Here is a 22,368-nt window from a genome sequence, read left to right as displayed (position 1 = left end):
AACTAAAGCTTCATTTGATTTGAGTAGGCTACCACACAAATTATGTTTTCTCCATCACCCTGTTGAATTTTGAAATAAAACCCCTGTAGTGTTCCTCTTAAAGACTGACATTAATAGAGGAAAGGAAAGAATGGAAAAAAGTGATATGCTCTACTGGGAAGGATATATGTCAGAATCATAAAGTATGGAGGTCAAGGACTGTTTGTAAGTGGGCATAAATCATACAACATAAGACATAATGAACTAACATGACCCATTTAAAACGTCTATGCCTCTAACACACTAATTGTAGTCTCTAAATATCATTTTCCACTAAAAAGAACTGAGATTCCTTAGAGAAATGGCTGATTCCAGATATGGGGAAGGAAATCAACAGGATAAGCTTGAAACCAGAAAACGAAGAAGGCTATCAATATCAAAGACTACTATGTCGTGTCAAAAGGACTCAAGTAATAACCTGAAAAAGCTCCCACTGGCCAAAGACTGGACAGTTTGAATAGGAATGAGGATAATAACCACAATGGATTAAAACACATCAAATATGTTTAAATCTATAAGTTCATAACAAAATTAAAAGACCAAAACAAAACAAAAAACCCAAGCTTCTCATTGGTCATCGTTGGAGGACACTAGGAAACTACCTCATTATTTTGAAAACTAGCAAATGAAAGAATTAACCATCATCCTACCTTTTCTCTAAGATTTGTACCTGGGGCTAGCCAAATAGATGACAAGTTATCTCTTTTTTTTTTTTTTTTTCCTTACAGAAGGGGTCCTTGCTCTGTTACCCAGGCTGGAGTGAAGTGGTGCAATCACAGCTCAATGCAGCCTTGGTGCATGTCACCATGGCTGGCTAACTTAAAAAAAATTTTTTTAGAGATGGGGTCTGACTATGTTGCCCAGGCTGGACTCAAACTCCTGGCCTCAAGCAATCCTCCTGCCTCAGCCTCCCAAAGCACTGGGATTAGAGGCATGAGTCACTGCACCCAGCTGAGAAGTTATCTTTACAACCACAAGTAAATTAATGGATGTGGGCAATGATCATCAATAACTGATAACATCTCAAAAATAGACAATTGCATGTTATGAAAAGTGGTCTGTGTATGTAAATCTGCCCTTGTTTAGAACTGTCCCCACAAGGCTATAATAAAAAGCTGACTTATTTGTAATGGATTTTTTTTTTGTTGTATTTAAATTCTTCAGATATAACACACTTACTCATTGCCTATACTTTAGACAGATGCTCCCACTGCTCTCTACCCTCAACTCTGATAAACCACTGATTATATAACTTCTGTTATAAGTACTCAAAACCACTCATAAAGTAATTTCAGGGTTGGTGGATGGTTGGAAATCAACCTTGAATCCACCTACAATTTACAGAAAATAAAAGAAATAAGCTGGGGCCGGGTGTGGTGGCTCACACTTGTAATCCTAGCACTCTGGGAGGCCGAGGCAGGAGGATCACTTGAGGTCAGGGGTTTGAGACCAGCCTGAGCAAGAGTGAGACCCTATCTCTGTTAAAAATAGAAAAAATTAGCTGGACAACTAAAAATAGAAAAAAATTAGCCGGGTGTGGTGGTGTGCACCTACAGTCCCAGCTACTTGGGAGGGTGAGGCAGGAGGATTGCTTGAGCCCAGGAGTTTGAGGTTGCTGTGAGCTAGGCTGATGCCATGGCACTCTAGCCAGGGCGACAGAGTGAGACTGTCTTAAAAAAAACTTGTTTAAAAATAAAAAAATAAAAAGGGATAAGCTGGGAGTGGTGGCACACACATGTACTCCCAAGGCAGGATGATGGCTTGAGCCCAGGAGTTCAAAGCTATAGTGTGCCATGATAGTGCCTGTGGAGAGCTAATGCACTCCAGCCTGGGCAACATAGTAAGTCCCCGTGTCTCAAAAAAAAGAGATGAAGAACCATGCTAAAAAAACACCATGAGGACACAGTCAGCAAAAATCCAGACTGAAAGAAGCTCTATAGGACAAGTGACCTAGTTTTTTTTTTTTTTAAGAAAATTGTAAGGAAACAAAATAAAACAAAATCAGGAGAGATGGAAGAGGAATGTGTAATTAAAAAACTTGAAATAATCAATTATGATCTACAGACTTTATGTGAATTTCTCATTTGGATCCTAATTCAAACAAAGTTAAAAAAACAAAAAAGACAAATGAGGAAATCTTAATAAAAAAGAAGTGTGTTGGCTGGGCGCGGTGGCTCATGCCTGTAATCCTAGCACTCTGGGAGGCCGAGGCGAGTGGATCATTTGAGCTCAGGAGTTCCAGACTAGCCTGAGCAAGTGCGAGACCCCGTCTCTCCTAAAAAAAAAAATAGAAAGAAATTATCTGGACAACTAAAACTATATACAGAAAAAATTAGCTGGGCATGGTGGCACATGCCTGTAGTCCCAGCTACTTGGGAGGCTGAGGCAGGAGGATCGCTTGAGCCCAGGAGTCTGAGGTTGCTGTGAGCTAGGCTGACACCAGGGCACTCTACCCTGGGCAACAGAGTGAGACTCTGTCTCAAAAAAATAAATTAATTAAAAAAACAAAACAAAAAAAGAAGTGTGTCTCTGATATTAAGAAATAATCAACAGATTTCTCTGAAATCTGGTCAAAAGTTTATCCCCATCTTTTTGAACTTAGAAAGAGCCGCAAAAAGCCAATGTAGCAAGAAAACACAGTCTAAGTCAACAATATGTGTGTTTCAGACAGAGAAGCTTACCCACAGCTCCAAACATCTATGGCTGGCGTGTAACGCTCTTCTCCCAGCAGTAGTTCCGGAGGTCGGTACCACAGGGTAATAACTTTGTTTGTGTAAGGGCGACTGAAATGGAAAAAACCACCATGACACAAATTCACAAAGGCTTCTGATGAAAAATACTCATATAAATAAATGCAAACAGAAATATCTGCCAATTAAATATGAGATTGTTAAGACAGCTCCACAGCAATCTAACAATCCAAAAGTAAACTGCACATGAGTAAAAGATGAAGAAATAACTTCCATTCCAATTTGGGTTGATTTATTTCAGCCAAGGGAGCAATTCAAAAATTTAGATAGAATTTACAGTCTAAAATCTAGGTGGTGATACATTCAGATAATTAGGGAATTCTGACAATTATTGCAACTTGCAGAATACTAGAACATCCAAGAATAAAAAGGATTATTTCCTATTTCCCACATGTAATTTTGATGAATACCTCACCTCTCTTCAGAGTTATAGAGCCGAGCAAGTCCAAAATCTGCTAGTTTGATTTGCCCACTGTAAAACAAAAAACAATTATTTTCATAAGCAATAGTAGTAGCCTCCAAACTATACCTGAAAAGTCAAGTGCCAATTCAGTTGTTTAAAAAATAAGAAAATAGGCCGGGCGTGGTGACTCACACCTGTAATCCTAGCACTCTGGGAAGCCGAGGCGGGTGGATTGTTTGAGCTCAGGAGTTCGAGACCAGCCTGATCAAGAACGAGACCCTGTCTCTATTAAAAAATAGAAAGAAATGATCTGGACAGCTAAAAATATATAAAAAAAATTAGCTGGGCATGGTGGTGCATGCCTGTAGTCCCAGCTACTTGGGAGGCTGAGGCAGGAGGATGGCTTGAGCCCAGGAGTTTGAGGTTGCTGTGAGCTAGGCTGATGCCAGGGCACTCTAGTCTGGGCAACAGAGTGAGATGCTGCCTCAAAAAAAAAAAAAAGAAAGAAAGAAAAATAAGTTTTAACTTCTCTCTCTCTCTTTTTTTTTTTTATAAGACAGAGTCTCACTAAGTTGCCCAGGCTGGTCTCAAACTCCTGGGCTGAACTGGTCCTCCTGCTTAAGCCTCCCCAGTGGCTGGGACTACGGGAAGGTGCCACATGGCCAGCCAATAAATTTTAACTTCTGCTGTCTTAGCTCTGCTCTTAATGGTCACTCCTCCTGATTAAGCTTCTTTTGACTACCTTCAGTTTACAATGCCTTAGGCTTTTTTTTTTTCTTTTTAGAGTACTACTGCATTTTTGGATTTGACTCCTTAACTAAATATTTCTTTTATTCTTGGCAAACAACAGTACCTAAAACCTGCTAGATTAAATACTTACTGTTGGGGAAAAAAGACTGGGCTGTTTTAGATTAAGAGAGATTTAACAGGACTAATGAACAAATGCAATTCATAATCCTTGATGGATTCTGATTTGAACAAACTAGTTGCAAAAGACATTTTTGAGATAACTGAAAAATATAAAATATAGACTGGATATTAAAAGATACTAGGGAATAATGAATTTTGTCACAGTATTTAGGATCAAATGTAACGATGTCTGTAATTTACTTTAAAATAACTCAAGCTTTAAGTTGACTGATGAGGAGCCAAAATTTAAAAAAAATAACTCAAGTAGAAATATAAAATGTTAATTGTATATGTATTATTTATAAACTATATTCATGTCTCAATTTTCTTATAATTTTGACAATTTTCATAATAAAAAGCAAACCACAACGTCACTGTAGCTATAACAGATATTTTCTTTTTTTTCTTTTTTTTTTTTTTGAGACAGAGTCTCACTTTGTTGCCCGGGCTAGAGTGCCGTGGCATCAGCCTAGCTTACAGCAACCTCAAACTCCTGAGCTCAAGCAATCCTACTGCCTCAGCCTCCCTAGTAGCTGGGACTACAGGCATGCACCACCATGCCCAGATAATTTTTTTTTCTATATATTTTTCGTTGTCCAGCTAATTTCTTTCTATTTTTAGTAGAGACAGGGTCTCACTCTTGCTCAGGCTGGTCTCGAACTCCTGAGCTCAAACGATCCACCCACCTCGGCCTCCCAGAGTGCTAGGATTACAGGCGTGAGCCACCGCGCCCGGCCAATATAACAGATATTTTCAAACGGGGATTATAGCTGTGATCTGAGCAAACAATTTTTATGATGAATGAGGTTCCTTCTACTAACATACTGCCATTACCTCCGATGCCACAAAGACATAGACCATCACCTTAAAGGGGTTCTCAAATTTTCACCTGGAAAGCTTGTTGAAACAGTTTCCTGGGCCCTATTCTCAGAGATGCTGACTCAGTATGTCATGACTCATGAATGTGCATTTCTAACAGGCTCACATGGGATGACAATGCAGCTGGTCTGAGGGCTATACTTTGAGAATCATTCCGTTAAAAGGATTCCAACCACATTTCACTCTGCTCAGTATTCTATCTTTGACAGGGATGTAAAGAATATTTTAAGAAACTGTACCACAAAATTTGGGGAAACTATTTTAAAATCATTTATTAACTATTTTGGATAAATCATATTTATCTAAATTTGTGTAGTCTGTTTAATCGCATTTAGGGCGTTGCTATCTCTTGGGGAATGAAAAGTCAGCTAACTCTTTTGTAGGGGACTGGTGATATCTTGGGTGCCTGAAAATCCAATCCAAACACCCATCTTTTTTTTTGTTCCCTCTGTCTCAAGCAAAATCTGAATCTTTTAGAGTGCCAACATGATAGATACTCAAAGGAAATGTTCACTGGAGCATTCCAGATTTCAGTTTTCAGATTTGGGATGCTCAACCAGTAAATATAACACAAATATTTCAAAATCTGAAATCTGAAAGACTTCTGGTTCCAAGCATAAGGGATACTCAACCTGTAAAGAGGTTATGCTAAGAGGTGCTCCCCAAAGTATGAGCAATGAGACAGAATATTAAAACAAGGTAACCATTAGTAACAAAATTCTACATTAAATCAGCACTTACCATTCCTAGTAAAGATATGGGCACCTTACCCACTTGCCCCAAACATCATTATATTTTTAAGTTCAATTTATAAGCAAATTCTCAGAAAAGCAAAATGTAAAGAAATAGTTAACTTATATGGAAACAAAGAGGGTGGTTCAAATTTATTGGCATCCTTACTCTGAAAGCAAAAGTTAAAATGGCAACAGATACATAGTTATAGTATAGAAATTAAGCTAGAACTAAATAACACCAGCACCTAGCATATTTCTTGCCAGGCTCATACTAAGTACTAAATAAATGTTTCTGGAATGAAATTAATCTGCCAAAGAACATCCTGATAGCACTGTTAATAACTACTGCTTTTCCTTCCAAGCCATCATGGTAATACAGAATGAAGTGTGGAAGTACTGGCAAATTTTGGCAATGTAAAATAGAATAGAAAAATTATTTATTTTGTCCTATCTCACAGGAATAATATGAATATGGGGATAGGTAGGGAATCCTTTCTGAGATCATGGGTTTAAATGCCTTCTCACAAGATCTACAAGTACTTGATGCCTCCATTCCCTCCTAGTTTAGTCCTCCCTCAATATTATACTTCTTTCCATACCTACCCTGGACCCTTGGTCAATTAACCAAAACACTGTCTTCACAGTCCCCTTTATTTGTGACCTTTGGATATATTTAATCCACAATTTCCTAATTCTGAATCAATAGAAAATTTGCCTTTTCTGCTCTACCTAGAGAGTTGAACACAAGCTTAAGGAACAAAAATCTTACAATCATACTGTTTGGTACCACTGCCAATGTGTGGTTTCCTCTCTCAGTTAAGCTTTGAATGCTGCTGGTTAGTAATTTTTGTTGTCTTTAGTCAACAACTTCTGTTCTGCTTGGCTGTTATTACAAACCTCTGGCATTAATGCCCTAATCTATCCCTCACCCTCTCACACTCAGTAAATGACCTTCTTCAGTGAAGAAAGAAAAGTCATCAGTTGAGAGCTCCTTTACATCTTATCTTTTACCTATAAACTTACTTGCCTCTCTCCCTTCAATTATAGTCGTCCCATAGTATATGCACAGGATTGGGTCCAGGACTCCCACGTATAACAAAATTGACACACGCTCAAGTCCCACAGTAGGATTGGAACCTGCATATATAAAAGGTTGGCCCTACATGTTTTGCAGTCAAATTCTCTACCCCTGAGCTATACCACTGAAACATGGGTTTTTTGTCCTGCAAACACCATATTTTTGATCCATATTTGGTGGAAAAATCTGCGTATAAGCAGACCTGTGAAATTCAAAGCTGTGATGTTGTTCAAGGGTCAACTGTACAGAAAAAGTGTGTAAATCTCTTTTCTTGGCCAAGGATAATCAATCCCTCCACTCATGGCCTTGATCTCATCTCCTCTAGAATCTTTTTTTTTTGAGACAGCTTCTATTCCTGGTCTTAAGCGATCCTCCCACCTCAGCCCCCTGAGTAGCTGGGACTATAGGTGCACACCACCATGCCCAGCTAATTTTTTCTATTTTAAGTACAGACAGGGTTGCGCTCTTGCTCAGGCTGTTCTCGAACTCCTGGCCTCAAGCAATCCTCCTACCTTGGTCTCCCAGAGTGCTAGGACTATAGGCGTGAGCCACTGTGCCCAGCCTCCTCTAGAATCATGTTCCTTTAAATTACTTTGGCTCTTCTCTGAATCTTCAACTTCTCCCTTTCAACTGATTTTCTTTCCCCTTGGCATTTAAATATATTCAGATCTCTGCCATCCTTAAAATAAAAAATAAAAATTAAAGATATAGCTACCACTAACTTCCCATTAATTGTGCTACCCATCCCCTTACTCCACACTAAAGTCATCACTGACATTTTAATTTTCAGATTCTCTTCTTAGGTCTTATATCACTGCTAGTTTGGAACCCCTACATGACCATATGCCTATTAGATATCACTACCCTGGTATGCAACAGACATTTCCAAAAGGGATTTACCCATACCATGCCCATGCTGCTCTTCTGTATTCTTTATATTTACTGGTAGCTAGCTAGCTAGTTTCTTAAGTCAGAAATCTTTAACTTACTTTCTCTTATTCATTCTCCACCAATTATTCACTAACCAAAGTACTGATCTATTAATACCAAGTCCATCCTGCCCATTCCTACTAGCAATGCTTGGGTTAGTTCAAGCACTGCCCATTTCTTATGGTATTCTTAGTATGTCTCTCTGCCTCCAGACTATCACCATATAGTGATAATTTAGTGACTTTTCTAAAACAGAAGACTAATTATGTCTCTCCTCTATCTAACATGATTTGGTCTCATTTATACATAAGTAATTAAAATATAATGAACATCATGAAGTCTAACCCTGCTCTTCTCTCTCATCACTGCTTTCTCTTTCTTGCCCAATTGACAACTCTTCACCATTTTCTGCAGGCAATCTCACCCAGAGGTCTCTGAATAGACAGAGGTAGGCAAGGGCAGAAGGTGGATGGATTAGGCTAGACTATGGTATTCCTGTATCTTGCTTAACAGCCTGAGAAAGGAGTTCAATTTCATCTGAAACCTCATCAGCTTCCTGACTCTAGGAAGTCAGGGACCAGGAGGGACCCGATCTACCAGAAAGGACACCAAGCAGAACTGCAATTATTCCCTGTCCTGAGACATCCCCCCATGGAGGAGCAAAGGAACAACAGAAAGTATATTAATACTACAGGCCAGAAAGCTGCAAGCTGATAGCCACCATCATTAAGTTCTTGATACATTATTTACTATGGATGTACAGTCACCAACCTCCAACTTTAATGGGTATTGTGAGTCACAGAGACAGCAACAAAAAGGAATAATCTTTTAACACCATGTTTTGTCTCATAACAAAGGTATTTAAGAACAATTTAAAATAATGTATTAATTGTATAATTTAAAAAAACAATAAATGAACCAGCACCCTTCAATGGCCCCCTGTCAACTACAAATAAAGCTTAAGTTCTTCAGTGGAGTATATAGGATCCCAATGGGCTCCTCATAACTATCCAGGTTCATCTTTTGCCATTATATGCTTCACTCTTCTTGCTCTAGCAATACTGACCTGTTTACAGTTTTCCAGACAACATGTCATTTTCATGTTTATGTGCTTTTGTGCATGCAATTTCTTCTGCCTAGAAATTTGATCCCTCCATTGTCAGTCTTTCTGATAAATTCCTATTCATAACTCAAAACTGCATCTTTCCAGGTGCTCCAAAATTCAAGGAATAAAAAAAGGACTTAATAAATGCTTAATGAATTGAGTAATTTGTCTGTTTAGCTCCCCTATTAAATTGAGCTCCACGGTGATCAATCATCCCATGTCAGACTTCTTTTTTTTTTTTTCTTTCCTTTTCCTTATTTTTTTTCCCCCAGTTCCAGAATGCACCATGTGAAACTTTTAATGCTAAAACCAAGACAGTCAGTCCTAGGCAACCCTTCAAAACTGCTTATTCCACCCCATAAAGATGAAAAATACATCTTAAATCATTCCATATTCCTATTTAGATAATGTTTGTCATACAGAACTGAATAGAAATGTTTAAAACAATGGGTGAATCACACAAAAATAGATATGAACAACTTAATTACCTAAAGAACAAAACACTGCCCTGATTTCAGTGATACCATACTTGTTCTTTATCCCTAAACAGGTAGGGCTATCACCAAAGACTAGTGTGCATAATACATCTGATACTACCAATGTAGTGTGGACAAATAAGCAGAAAGGAAGAAAGCAGATAATAAAACCTTCTGAAAAATTAATACCTGTTCATCACCAGATTCCTGTTCGTTTATGCTATTAAAAACTAGAAGTATTAGCAGAAAGGCCAATCACTAACTACATTTCAGTGTTTGAAAGGCAGTAACTGAGAAAGGCTCAAGAGCAGCTAAAGGAGCAGGCATGTTTCTACCCACTAAACACTAAGAAAGCAACGTGTGTGTGAATACTGCACTAATGGGTCTAACTATATGACCAATTAACTAGCTGAAACTAACAGGGTCAGAGGAGGATAAAGTGCTTAACCTCATTTGGTTACTATGTTACCTGTTGTTCAGCAAAATGTTAGAACACTTAATATCCCGATGCAGGAAATTCTTTTTGTGACAGTAATCCAGTCCTTCCATTAGCTGTTTCATGAACGACTTGATATGGTCCTCAGAAAAGTGCACCAAACCGGATTCTAGCAGTCCCATTAAGTCATGGTCCATATACTCAAACACAAGGTAAAAGGCACCTAAATAAGATGGGGAGAAAAAAATTAAAATCAAGAAAAAAAAAAAAGGTTGCTGAACTATCAATAACTCAAATTTTAATATAATTTGGGACTTGACCATAAGGCTCTTTGGAACAACCACTTACATTTTATAGATGAAAATACTAAAAGAGAAGCTGAATAATTTGCCCTAACAATAAATAACAGAACTATTACTTGAATTAATCTTCTGATTCCTAGTCTAGCACTCTTTGGACTACTACCTTTTCAGGGAACTGCCCTGATCAGGTTGTATTACTAGACTTTTATAACCCAAGTAAATTAGTAAATTATAGACCTTGTGCCAAATCCAGTCTGCTGCTATTGTTGTAAATTAAGTTTTATTTGTAACACAATGATGCCCATTTGTTACATTTTGTCTATGACTGCTTTTGTAAAGGTCTTAGTTAACAAGACTCAGATAATATGCCAGGGGCTGCACAGTGTATTTATTATAAATTATTAGTGAAATTCACAGTATTTAAGAATTGAAACGGTCAGGCGAGGTGGCTCACACCTGTAATCCTAGCACTCTAGGAGGCCGAGGAAGGAAGATTGCTCAAGGTCAGGAGTTCGAGACCCCGAAATAGAAAGAAATTATCTGGCTAACTAAAATATATATAGAAAAAATTAGCCGGGCATGGTGGCGTGTGCCTGTAGTCCCAGCTACCCGGGAGGCTGAGGCAGGAGGATTGCTTGAGCCCAGGAGTCTGAGGTTGCTGTGAGCTAGGCTGAATCACGGCACTCACTCTAGCCTGGGCAACAGAGCGAGACTCTGTCTCAAAAAAAAAAAAAGAAAAGAAAAGAATGTTTTTCTTAAACTTTTCTTTCTCTCTCTCTCTCTCTTTACTGACACAGAGTCTTGCTCTGTTGCCCCAGCTAGAGTGCAGTGTACACCAGGCTAATCCTGGCTAAATTTTTTTATTTTTTGTAGAGATGAGGTCTCGCTCTTGCTCAGGACAGTCTTGAACTCTTGGTCTCAAGCAATCCTCCCACCTCGTACTGAGCCACCGAGTGAGCCACTGCATCCGGCCTAAACCTACATTTAATTAAAGGAAACACCTTTGTTCCTCAACTTGTAAATAAAACTTTTTTCCAGAGGCAAGTATTTTGTATACCACATTTTCACTAAACATTTTATTTGTTTAAATTTAAAAAAAAAAGAAATAAAGAATAATCAGGTGCGGTGGCATGTGCCTGTAGTCCTAGCTATCTATATTCAGGAGGCTGAAACAGGAGGACTGCTTGAGCCCAGGAGTTCAAGCCAGCCTGGGCTAAAAAGAAATACTAGACCTACACTCCAGCCTGGGCAATATAGACCCCTGCCTCTTAAAAAGACAAAGAAAAAGAAATACTAGACCTAGTAAGATAAGGATTTATCCAGTCTAAAATTTTAGCAGCACTAGTAGCATAAAGTCAGGGATTCTCAATCTAAGGAGTAGCCTTTGAGGAATCTTTGAACTTTCTGAAATAGTATGCAACATTTTAAACATGTGCATTCCTTTGAAGAGGGGGTACAGAGCTTTTCTAAGATGTTCAAAGAGGCCTATGATCCCATCAAAGCTAAGAACCACTACATTAAAGAAGTATCTTGAAGAGATTGAATTAAGACCTCATACAAATTAATAACAAAACCACTAAAATTACAAAAGATAAGCAGACAAAGGATACCTCAAAAAAGGGAAAGTAAAATATGGAAAAAACTCAGAATAATATAAGGAATGTAATCAAAACAATGATAATCGGCCGCGCGTGGTGGCTCACGCCTGTAAATCCTAGCACTCTGGGAGGTTGAGGCGGGTGGATCGCTTGAGGTCAGGAGTTCAAGAACAGCCTGAGCAAGAGTGAGACCTCGTCTCTACTAAAAATAGAAAGAAATTATCTGGCCAACTAAAAATATATATAGAAAAATTAGCCGGGCATGGTGGCGCATGCCTGTAGTCCCAGCTACTCAGGAGGCTGAGGCAGTAGGATCGCTTTGAGGCTGCTGTGAGCTAGGCTGACGCCACGGCACTCACTCTAGCCCAGGCAACAAACCAAGACTCTGTCTCAAAAAAAAAAAAAAGAAAACAATGATAATCATACCTCACCTATCCAGATGACAATTTTTTAAAAAAGATATACTCAATGTTGGGGAGGATACAGTAGAATGGGGACTTACTAATGGGACATAAATTGTTATTATAAAAAGTGGCAATTAGGCACAGTGGCTTACACCTATAATCCCAGCACTTTGGGAGGCCAACGCGGGAGGATCACGTAGGGCCAGGAGTTTAAGACCAGCCTGGGCAACATAGCAAGATTTCCATCCCTATCTATAAAAACTAAAAACAAAACAAAACAACAAAAAAAAAACAATTTATCTAGGCATGGTAACATGCACCTATAGTCCTAGCTACTCAGGAGGCTGAGCCAGGAGTATTGCTTCAGCCCTAGAGTTCGAGGTTGCAGTGCACTATGATTGTGCTACTGCACTCAAGCCTAGATGACAGCAGAACACCCTATCTCTTAAAAAAAAAAAGTGGCAACTAAAAGCTCAACAGGGACTGGTAAAGTAAATTTGGGTTCATCTATCTTTATGCACAGCCATTAAAACATGTTAATGATATGAAAAATCACTTATGACAAGTTATACAAAACTAAATACAGTTTGATCTCAGCTATGTTAAAATAAACACATATGGTATAAAGTACTAGAAGCAAATATATCAAAATGTTAATACTATAGTGGTTTTCTATGGATGGTAGTATATTGGGACAGAAGTGATTGCCATTTTCTTTTTCTTACTCTTCTACATTTTCAATTTTTCCACTGAGCATGCATCATATCCATTCATTCATTCATTTACTATTTTGTGGTTTTTTAAAAAAAGAATTTAAACAGTATATGGCAAATGATTTAAACAGTACAGAACGGCATTGATGAAATGTAAGCCCATCTCCAAAAGCAACCAATTAACATTTTTCTTATGCATCCTTACAGAAACTAGATAAACATTATTTTCATAATCAGAAAAGGTTAAGATACACCCCAAAATATACCTAGTATTCTTAATTCTATTCAGATCTAGCTTTCATTAATTTACCTAAATACTGTTGCATAAGCAGTATTTCCTTTTATTTATTTATTCCTTCATTCATTCATTTCTTTATTTTTGAAAACGCATCGTGCTCTGTCACCTGGGCTAGAGGGCAGTGGTGTCATCATAGCTCACTGCAACTTCAAACTCCTGGGCTCAAGCAATCTTACTGCCTCAGCCTTCCAAGTTGCTAGGACTAAAGGCGGGCACCAACACACTCGGCTAATTTTTAAAAAGTTTTTTGTAGAGGCCAGGTGCAGTGGCTCACACTTGTAATCCTAACACTTTGGGAGGCCAAGGTGGGAGGACTGTTGAAGTCAGGAGTTTGAGACAAGTCTGAGAAAAGCAAAACCCCATCTCTACAAAAAATACAAAAATTATCTGCAGCTCGCCTGTAGTCCCAGGCACTCAGGAGGCTGAGGCAGGAGGATTGCTGGAGCCTAGGAGTTGGAGGTTGCAGTGAGCTATGATGACACCACTGCACTCTAGCCCAGGTGACAGAGCAAGACTTTGTCTCCAAAAAAAAGAAAAAAATTTTTTGTAGAAAAAATGTTGCCCAGGCTGGTTGTGAACTCCTGGCCTCAGGTGATCCCCCTGCCTTGGCCTCCCAAAGTACTAGGATTATAGGTGTGAGCCACCACTGTGGCCTTATTTTTTTTTGAGACAGGGTCAGGCTCTGTCACCCAAACTGGAGTGCAGTGGCACTTTGAACTCCAGGGCTCAAGCAATCCTTCTACCTGGGTCTCCTGAGTTGCTGGGATTATAGCAGTAAGCCACTGCGCCAGGCAGAATTTCTTTATTTGCTTTAAAACTACTTCTATCAAACTCAAGTGGTGCTGTTTCCCTAGTGATAATATCCTTGAGGCTCTGCACAGGTGAACTTTATCCTTTACCTTCCTAATTTTTAAAAAAAATTTTTATTTTTAATTATTACAGGTACAAAATACTTGTATATATTTATAAGGTAAATGTGATGTTTTGATACAAGCATACAATACGACTAAATCAAATCAGGATAACTGGGATTATTCATCATCTCAGGCACTTATTACTTACTTGAGTTAAGAACATTCCGATACTACTCTTTAATTATTTTAAAGTATACTCTAACTTATTGCTGATTATAGATCTTCCTAGTTTTATATACTTCAATCACATTCTCTTATGACATTCCAGACTGTATTTCCAGATGCCATTTCTTCTTTTGACCCTAAAAGCTCTATTATCTCTAAACCTTCTTAACTGTAAAACCATCAGTAGGTTAGATGATGTCATATGCAGACTATTTCAAACATAAGTACAGAAACAATGAATAATTTTATTTCCCAAACACAGACAAAAGCTGCAACCCCAGGAAATTAAACCACGATGTGACCTGAAGAAGACTGTTTTAGAAATGCCTGCTTTAAACTCTAAATTTTATCAGTGTAAAACTATGTAAAAATATGGATGCATATAAACAATAACCAGAATGAATGATGTAAAGATGAGAATAACTGATAAATCTGGGTGTTAATTTCCATTTCTGTTTTATAATTTGTAAAAAGACAAAGCAAAAAAACTTTAAAAACCTGGCAAGAGTTGTTTGGAAGATGATCTTTTATCATTTATCTGCAGGCTTTATTAGGTGTTATAGCAAAACCTACCTACCTAATGCATATTTTAATAATTAATATAGTGACTTTTATATAAATTTTTAAATTCTGTTTCTCATTTAAAATTTGTTTTTTAATAGAGACAAGGTCTCACTCTTGCTCAGGCTTGTCTCAAACTCCTGACCTCAAGTGATCTTCCTGTCTCGACCTCCCAGAGTGTTAGGGTTACAGGCATGAGCCACTACACCCAGCCAATAGTGATTTTTAAAAGTATAAAAAACACACTAATGAAGAATGGACATTTTATAAAATAAGCATTGTTCACCATAAGAGCAATCTGCATCTTAATTCTGGTATGGATTGTAGAAAGAAGCTAGACTTAGTACAATCTGTTCAAAATACACATAGTTGAATAAGCTAAGAAAGACAAATAAGACTGTACCAATTCACCCCACAGAAATGTGATTCTTTGATGGTACCTTTGTCCTTCTTGAAATCCAGTGCATCTTGTTTATCTGTGACAATTTCTTTCATGTTAACAACACTTCGATGGATTAACTGACGAAGGATTTTGATCTCACGAATGGCTGTGATTGGGAAGCCCTCTTTCTCATTGTCTAGTCTCACCTTCTTCAGAGCCACCAGTTCTCCTGCCAAAACAAATTCAAACCATAATCATTATCAATTAGCATTTTTTGTCCACCATCACAAACTGGCAGTATGTGCCCTTGCCCTTCTGAAAGACTGACTTAATGCCTACTTTAATGCTTATATGCCAGATACTTTTATGTCTTTAAAAAAAAAAAAACCAAAACTTTATATTCCCTTTCTTGTCTTTGATTTCTTTTTAAGACTTAGAATTAATTTTTAATTCAACATTCAATTAAGCCCAATTAAAAGTTTGGGATTATTGAATATACCAATAATTCAAATACTTCATTTTATCTTCAAAGACTTCCTTTCCCCTCACCAAACAAATGGCAACCTACAAGTTTTAATTTTAGCCTCTCTTAAAATTCCCAGCAAGCTATAAAATGTTTAGAATGAACAACAATAAGGAGGAGGATTTTAAAACATTAAAAATTATGCTATTCTTTTGGAAAACTTTATTCTATTTAATAACTTTGGAAACCAAGTTAGAACTCCAAATTTACTTTTGCTAAATCACTTGCAATATTAGAATGCTAAATTGTTAACCTTCTAACATCTAGAATTTTGTGGCAATATTTACCTGTGTCTTTGTCCTTGGCTTTATATACTTGGCCATAGGTTCCCTCTCCAATAATCCCAATAATGTCAAACTTGTCCACACAGCGTTTCCCCCAGTCACTTTCTGTTTGTCTTCTTTCTCCATAACGAGGACAACAAATTCTAAAAATAAAAACAAAACAGTTATTTTTAAATATTAAATCTAGTCAAAGAAAACAGAATTCTTTTATGATGATTTTACTGACTTCTGTATCTTTTATGAATTCTTTTTTTTTTTGAGACAGAGTCTCACTCTGTTGCCCGGGCTAGAGTGCCATGGCGTTACCCTAGCTCACAGCAACCTCTAACTCCTGGGCTCAAGCAATTCTCTGCCTCAGCCTCCCGAGTAGCTGGGACTACAGGCATGTGCCACCATGCCCGTCTAATTTTTTTTATATATATTTTTAGATGTCCAGCTAATTTCTTTCTATTTTTTAGTAGAGACGAGGTCTTGCTCTTGCTCAGGCTGGTCTCGAACTCCTGAGCTCAAATGATCCACCCCACCCGCCTCCCAGAGTGCTAGGATTACAGGCGTGAGCCACCGCGCCCGGCCCTGAATTCTTTATTAAAGGGAAAAAAAGGTCCCACATCTATTAATTTCTCAATGTGTACGTAGCTGACACCCTGAATAAAAGAGCTTTTATTCTTCTTTAATACTCTGAATATTAATTCAAAAGACACAAAGGGATCAGTGTTCACCGTATATCTGGATTTGGGAATTTACTGTTTTTCTAAAAACATAGCCAGGAATCTGTAGATGGAGATGAATAGGTCTCCTAGAAAGGCTTCTGTCCATTAAGATAAAATAAAACAGATATACTTTAGGACCAAACTTCTACGATCATACAGGTGTGGGCTGTGTAAGAAATGTGAGATTTAGCTCAAAACTAAGGAAGAAAATTACAATTAAGAATAGATCCCTCCAAGAACTTACTTTGGTCTCTTTTTATATGGTTGCTGAGGTGGTGTGATTGCCTTTGGTTCTGGAGAATCTGGGGGAGATGGATCCCCACCAGGGAGCTCTGGAGGGAGAGGAAGGTCTGTAAGTAAATGACGTGTCCTCTGTTCTTTCTCTTTCTTTATCGGTTTTGAAGGAAGAGTTTCTTTTGGACTAAACAATAGAGGGGAAGACAAGAAAAAGATTACAGTGACTTAAAGGATATTCAAATAAAACTTTCAAAGAACATTATAATGCCTGGCCATTAAAAGATTATTGTGTTTTACTTTTAAGGAAAAAAAACCTATGATATATCATAAGGAAATGAAATTTATCACAGCTAAAGATATTTAAATTTTACAAAAAAGAAATCTATAGCATTTTAAGAAACAATGGAAAATCTGTGATATCACTTGTAGACTCTTTACCAAACTCTTTCCTTAACGTCCTTCCTAAGATTCTACTTGGATTTTTATCAAGATGAAATAAAATACAGGAAGTAATCACCTTAAATTCACAAAGTACCACCACAACTCATGTAGTTCACCAAACCTCCTCTATATTTTAACAAAGATTTAAATAATGAACAAGAGCTCAACAATTTAATACTACTATATTACTAAAGATGCGAGAGAAGAACTTGGAAAAAGGAAATGGTATTTTAGAGTGTTTTATAAGAAATATAGTTAAATTGAAAATCCAAACTAGTAAAAAATGTACTGAATTATTCTACTCATTTGAAAATATAAGATAACCATCTCTGACCAGACAAAATAAATGTCAAACTAAAAATCTAAGGAGAAAGAGTCCGAGCTTCAGAATCATTAAGGCAGCTGGTAGCAGAAGGCCTCTCATAATAATCAGCAAATTACAGTAATCAGTGGGGCAGGGTGGGAAGGATAGCTTTCCTGAAATAGATCAGAAAAGTCAGTTTTCAGATCCAATTTTTTAATCATCTCAATTTACTTGTAAGTAAAGGACGAATTTTATGTCATGCACATCCTTAGTAAAGACAGACACCTACAGTACAACATGCTAATTTGCACCTCAAATAAAACCAGGCTAAATAGTAGGTCTTTTCTATTCCTTCACAGTATCAGAGGGTTGAAAAAGATCTAAGAATCCTAAACACAGGGTACCTTCTCCACTTTTTTGACAGTAATTATTAAGAAATAGGTGCTTTGCAGGAATATTTCCTAGGACCATAAAGAACAGATCTATCTCTTGCAATGTATCTTTTTTAAAGCATACAGCTGCCTTTTTTAGTTAGGTAAAATTGTAGCTTTTTTCCACAAAAGAATGTCATTTATTCAAAATATAAGAACACAGGACTGGCAAGATGATTCACACCTATAATCCCATCACACAGGGAGGCTGAGGTGGAAGGATCACTTGAGGCCAGGAGTTTAAGACCAGCCTGGGCAACAGAACAAGATCATAAATCTTAAAAAAAGAAAAAAAAAAAAAAAAAGGAACACAAATCTCAAGAGCACTTCCTACTAATTTTTCATTTTAATGTCCTATAAATCACACAGAACAGACTCTAGGTTAGTTTTTATCACATCAATCAGAATGGGGGCAGTCAATGGGGTACAAAATAATCACCTGAAACTTTCTGCTGAAATACTGGTAGAGATGAACACACTCTACCAGACTGACTATTATAATCTGCACCCAGATTTTTCTACCCTGGGAACCATTTCTACCAGAAAATGCTTGAGTCAGGGTACAATATGGATTTTTAAAATTTCTCCAATTTTTAAGATGTTCAAAGAAGGAAAATTCATAATTTGTCAACTACTAATATCACATTATTCTGTAGAAATCTCAATTCCTCATGATTCAGAAACAGATTTCTTCTTGGCTTGGCTTTCCTACAAGAGGAAGAAAAATCAAAGTATCTGAATTGTTTTACCATCATTTCAAGTAAATTCACTCTATCTTTTGTATTTAGGTTTTATTTTATACAAAGGTTACATTATGGGTTCAAATACAGTTTCCTACTACAAGTTGAGTATCCCATATACAAGATGCTTGGGACTATGTTTGAAATTTTAGATTTTTTTCAGATTTTGGAATATTTGCTTTATACCAGTTGAATATCCCTAATCCAAATATCTGAAATCTGAAATGCTCCAATGAGCATTTCCTCTGAGTATCAATCATGTCAGCATTCAAAAAGTTTCAGATTTAAGCCAGGCGTGGTGGCATATGCCTTCAGTCCCAGCTATTCAGGAGGCTGAGGCAGGAGGATCACTTGGTCCCAAGAGTTCAAGGTTGCAGTGAGCCATGATGATGCCACTGCACTCCAGCCTGGGCAACAGAGCAAGACCCTGTCTCAAAATAAATAAATAAATAAAAATTAATTAATTAAAGAAAAAAAGTTTCAGATTTTGGAGCATTTCGGTGGACTTCAGATTTTAGGATTAATGATAATCTCAACCAGTCTGAAAAATGTACATTGAAAAACTACATTTTTAACATGTTTCTTTCAACAATGAGTATTTGATACAATATGTACCACCAGTTCAGGGCACACAATTTGAATAGAGGTCAAATCCTGTTTCAATAAATTCTAATGTTCTTAAAACCTTGAAAATTTAATGATAGCCTATAAAACTACAATACTTAACAACATTAGGGTCTTTAGCCTTTAGTGTAGGGCACTAAGTATCACACAGGGCTGTGGTAGATGCCAAGAGTCTAGCATAGGGGAGCAAATACTATGATAAAGTCATTACGTGAAGATTCAGTACCAGAAAGTGTTATTGTCAATATTAGTAGTTCCTGGGTCCCCATTTACACACGTACACAGGTTCATATGTGGTAATTAGATTGTGGAACACTTGTGTATAAAAAAAAACAAACTTGCCAATCTCCAGGACTGCCCAAATTTTAGAATCTGTACAGTATCTTGAAATTTATGATAATAAGATTTAATCTGTAAGTATAATGTAAATACTTCTAATAAATAGTCTTTCTTGTTAATAAAAAAATATAAAATTTATATTAACTACTTTTAAAAAATTTAATTTCTCAATGGATAATTTTCAAGTTTTAGCAGCATAAGAAACTTTAAATATGATTATTTATCTCCTTCCCCTTGAAGCAGGTTGTTTAAAAAGTGATTTCAACTGGGCAGGGTGGTTCACGCCTGTAATCCTAGCACTTTGAGAGGCTGAGAGGGGAGGATTGCTTGAGCCCAGGAATTCAAGACCAGCCTGGGCAACAGTGAGACCCTGTCTCTACAAAAAAATTTTTTAAAAATTAGCCAGGTGTGATGGTGCACAACTGTAGTCACAGCTATTTGGGATGGTGATGCAGGAGGATCACTTAAGCCTAGAAGTTTGATGTTGCAATGAGCTATGATTGTGCCACTGCACTCCAGCCTGGGCAATAGAGCAAGACCCTGTCTCAAAAATCAAACAAAAAAAATACATCTTAAATTTAAGATGAAAAAGTAAAATTGATCATTTCTATTTTTCTCTTTCATTATTTACTTATATGCAGAAAACTGATAATAACCATATATACATTTTAAAATAATACAAGAAAAATAGTTTTGCTTAGTTTATTCTCTCATACATGCTTTTTTTTGTTTTTGTTTTTTTTAAAGAGACAAGGTCTCGCTCTGTCACCCAGGCTGCTAGAGTGTAGTAGACCAATCATAGCTCACTGTAACCTCAAATTCCTAAGCTCAACCAATCCTCCTGCCTCAAACTCCCCAGTAACTGGGACTACAGGTTTGTGCCACTATGCCCAGCTAGTTTTTCTTACTTTTTGTAGAGATGGGGTCTTGGTATGTTGCCCAGGTTGGTCTTAAACTCCTAGTTTCAGGCAATCCCCCCAGCTTGGCTTCCCAAAGCACTGGGATTACAGGCATGAGCCACTGCATCCATCCTCATACACACTCTCACATACACACTAAGATAGCCACACATACTCAAGTAAACACTGAATAGTCTTCCTCCCCCATTTGAAAGACAGAAACCTCTATTTCTTCTACAAAATCATTCTACCTCTGGAAATTTGCACTCTACCCTGACACATGACAGGTTCAACAGTTACATGCAGACTTGTTTAGCCAAGTAAACATTTTGAAATTAAGATTTTTAGCCACACTGATATTCTAGCCATTATGTAAACTAATATTGAAACGAGGTTCCTGTGGGTAGATAATTGGGTAGGGTCCCTTTGGATAATGCTCAACTATTCTTTTCCAATAAAAACCATAAAAAATATGGCTTTCATCTACAAGAAGTACATTGTATACCTCAAACAAATTTTTCTACATAAATTTCAAGTTCTGTCTTTTCCTTTGTAGTTCTCAGAATGTGGAAGAATTCATAAATACCTACATTAGAAAGAGTATGTGAAATTTTTCTTTAAAATTAGATCTACCACTATGAACAGTAATGGAGCCATTGTTTAAAATAATCTGGTTTTTTTCCTTTCCATTTACTGCACTTGCACCGTCTTAAAAAGCACAAAGGGTAAATATGAAAGAAGATAGACCTCAAGGGCTGAAATGCATCATCATTCAAATTACTGATATCACCTAGAAAGTACTGGAGGCTTGGGAATTGGGCTGGGATTCAAGATAAGTGGCACTTATTTTTGTGCTTACAATGAAAAGTTTGTTGCAATAAATGCAACCCATATCCTAGAGAAGAGGGCAGGGGCAGGATCTCAGTAGGAAAAAACAGTCATACAAAGACTGTCATGACATTTCACTGCTAAAGCATGTTTGTTTGGTGGTACTTGCCCAGGCAGTCCTGCCAAGAAATTAAATATTTTTCTTAATTCCTTCCACAAAATCAGATGCATGCTTCATTTCAGTTCTCAATACTCAGAGGACTCATTAAAATTAAAGCTCTCCCCATAATCCCATTGTGAATTATATTCTAATTAGCAAAGATTCTACATATTGTTCTTTTGCTTCTTACAGTAGAACTAATTTTTTTTGAAAAGCAGCCTTTATCAAAATAAATCTAGTTTTGACCCTGGATCCGAAGGAAAAAAATAAGCCCCACTATAAAGACATTTGGGGACCACTGGGGCTATTTAATATTATTATTCATATAAATACTGATATTATATTATTGAATCAATGCTAAATTTTCCAGGGCAATGAAGGTATTGTGATCATATAGAAAAATGTTACTATTTAATATAAGGATAGACATGTAAATATTTAGAAGTGTCACAATATCTACAGTCAAAGCAAATGTGGCAAAAATTTAACTATTGGTGAATCTAGGTTATAAGTACAAGGATGTTAATTATACTATTCCTTTAATTTTTCTATAAGTATTAAACTTCACAATACAAAAATTTAGGGAGAAAAACTCTTGATTTTTTCAAATTTGAATCAAAATTAGCCTTGTCAATAAACTTATGAGAAAATGAGTTACCTAGGCCTCAAATTCTAATTCTCTCTTCCCAACTAATAATGTCATAAATATGGACTTTTCCACTGACAACCAAGCATCAAAGGCATTTCCTACTCATAAAAGCATTATGGTAGT

At 37.0% G+C, this 22,368-nt stretch overlaps 1 protein-coding gene across 10 annotated transcripts in view; it reads right to left on the bottom strand.

The window, feature by feature from the left end:
- The window catches only part of CDK12 (cyclin dependent kinase 12), a 79,316-nt gene that overhangs the window by 49,399 nt on the left and 7,549 nt on the right, over positions 1-22,368 (bottom strand). For all 10 annotated transcript variants that reach the window (XM_045526370.1, XM_045526371.1, XM_045526372.1 and 7 more), the window contains exons 3-8: positions 16,838-17,014; positions 15,887-16,026; positions 15,135-15,305; positions 9,773-9,962; positions 3,205-3,261; positions 2,721-2,822 (exon numbers count right to left, since the gene is read on the bottom strand). In XM_045526370.1, the coding sequence (XP_045382326.1) occupies positions 2,721-2,822; positions 3,205-3,261; positions 9,773-9,962; positions 15,135-15,305; positions 15,887-16,026; positions 16,838-17,014 (837 nt within the window). The remainder of the gene's footprint in view (positions 1-2,720; positions 2,823-3,204; positions 3,262-9,772; positions 9,963-15,134; positions 15,306-15,886; positions 16,027-16,837; positions 17,015-22,368) is intronic.

The sequence above is a fragment of the Lemur catta genome, chromosome 15 (genome assembly GCF_020740605.2).
Source record: "Lemur catta isolate mLemCat1 chromosome 15, mLemCat1.pri, whole genome shotgun sequence".
NCBI lineage: Eukaryota > Metazoa > Chordata > Mammalia > Primates > Lemuridae > Lemur > Lemur catta.
This window is presented reverse-complemented; position numbering and strand designations above follow the sequence as displayed.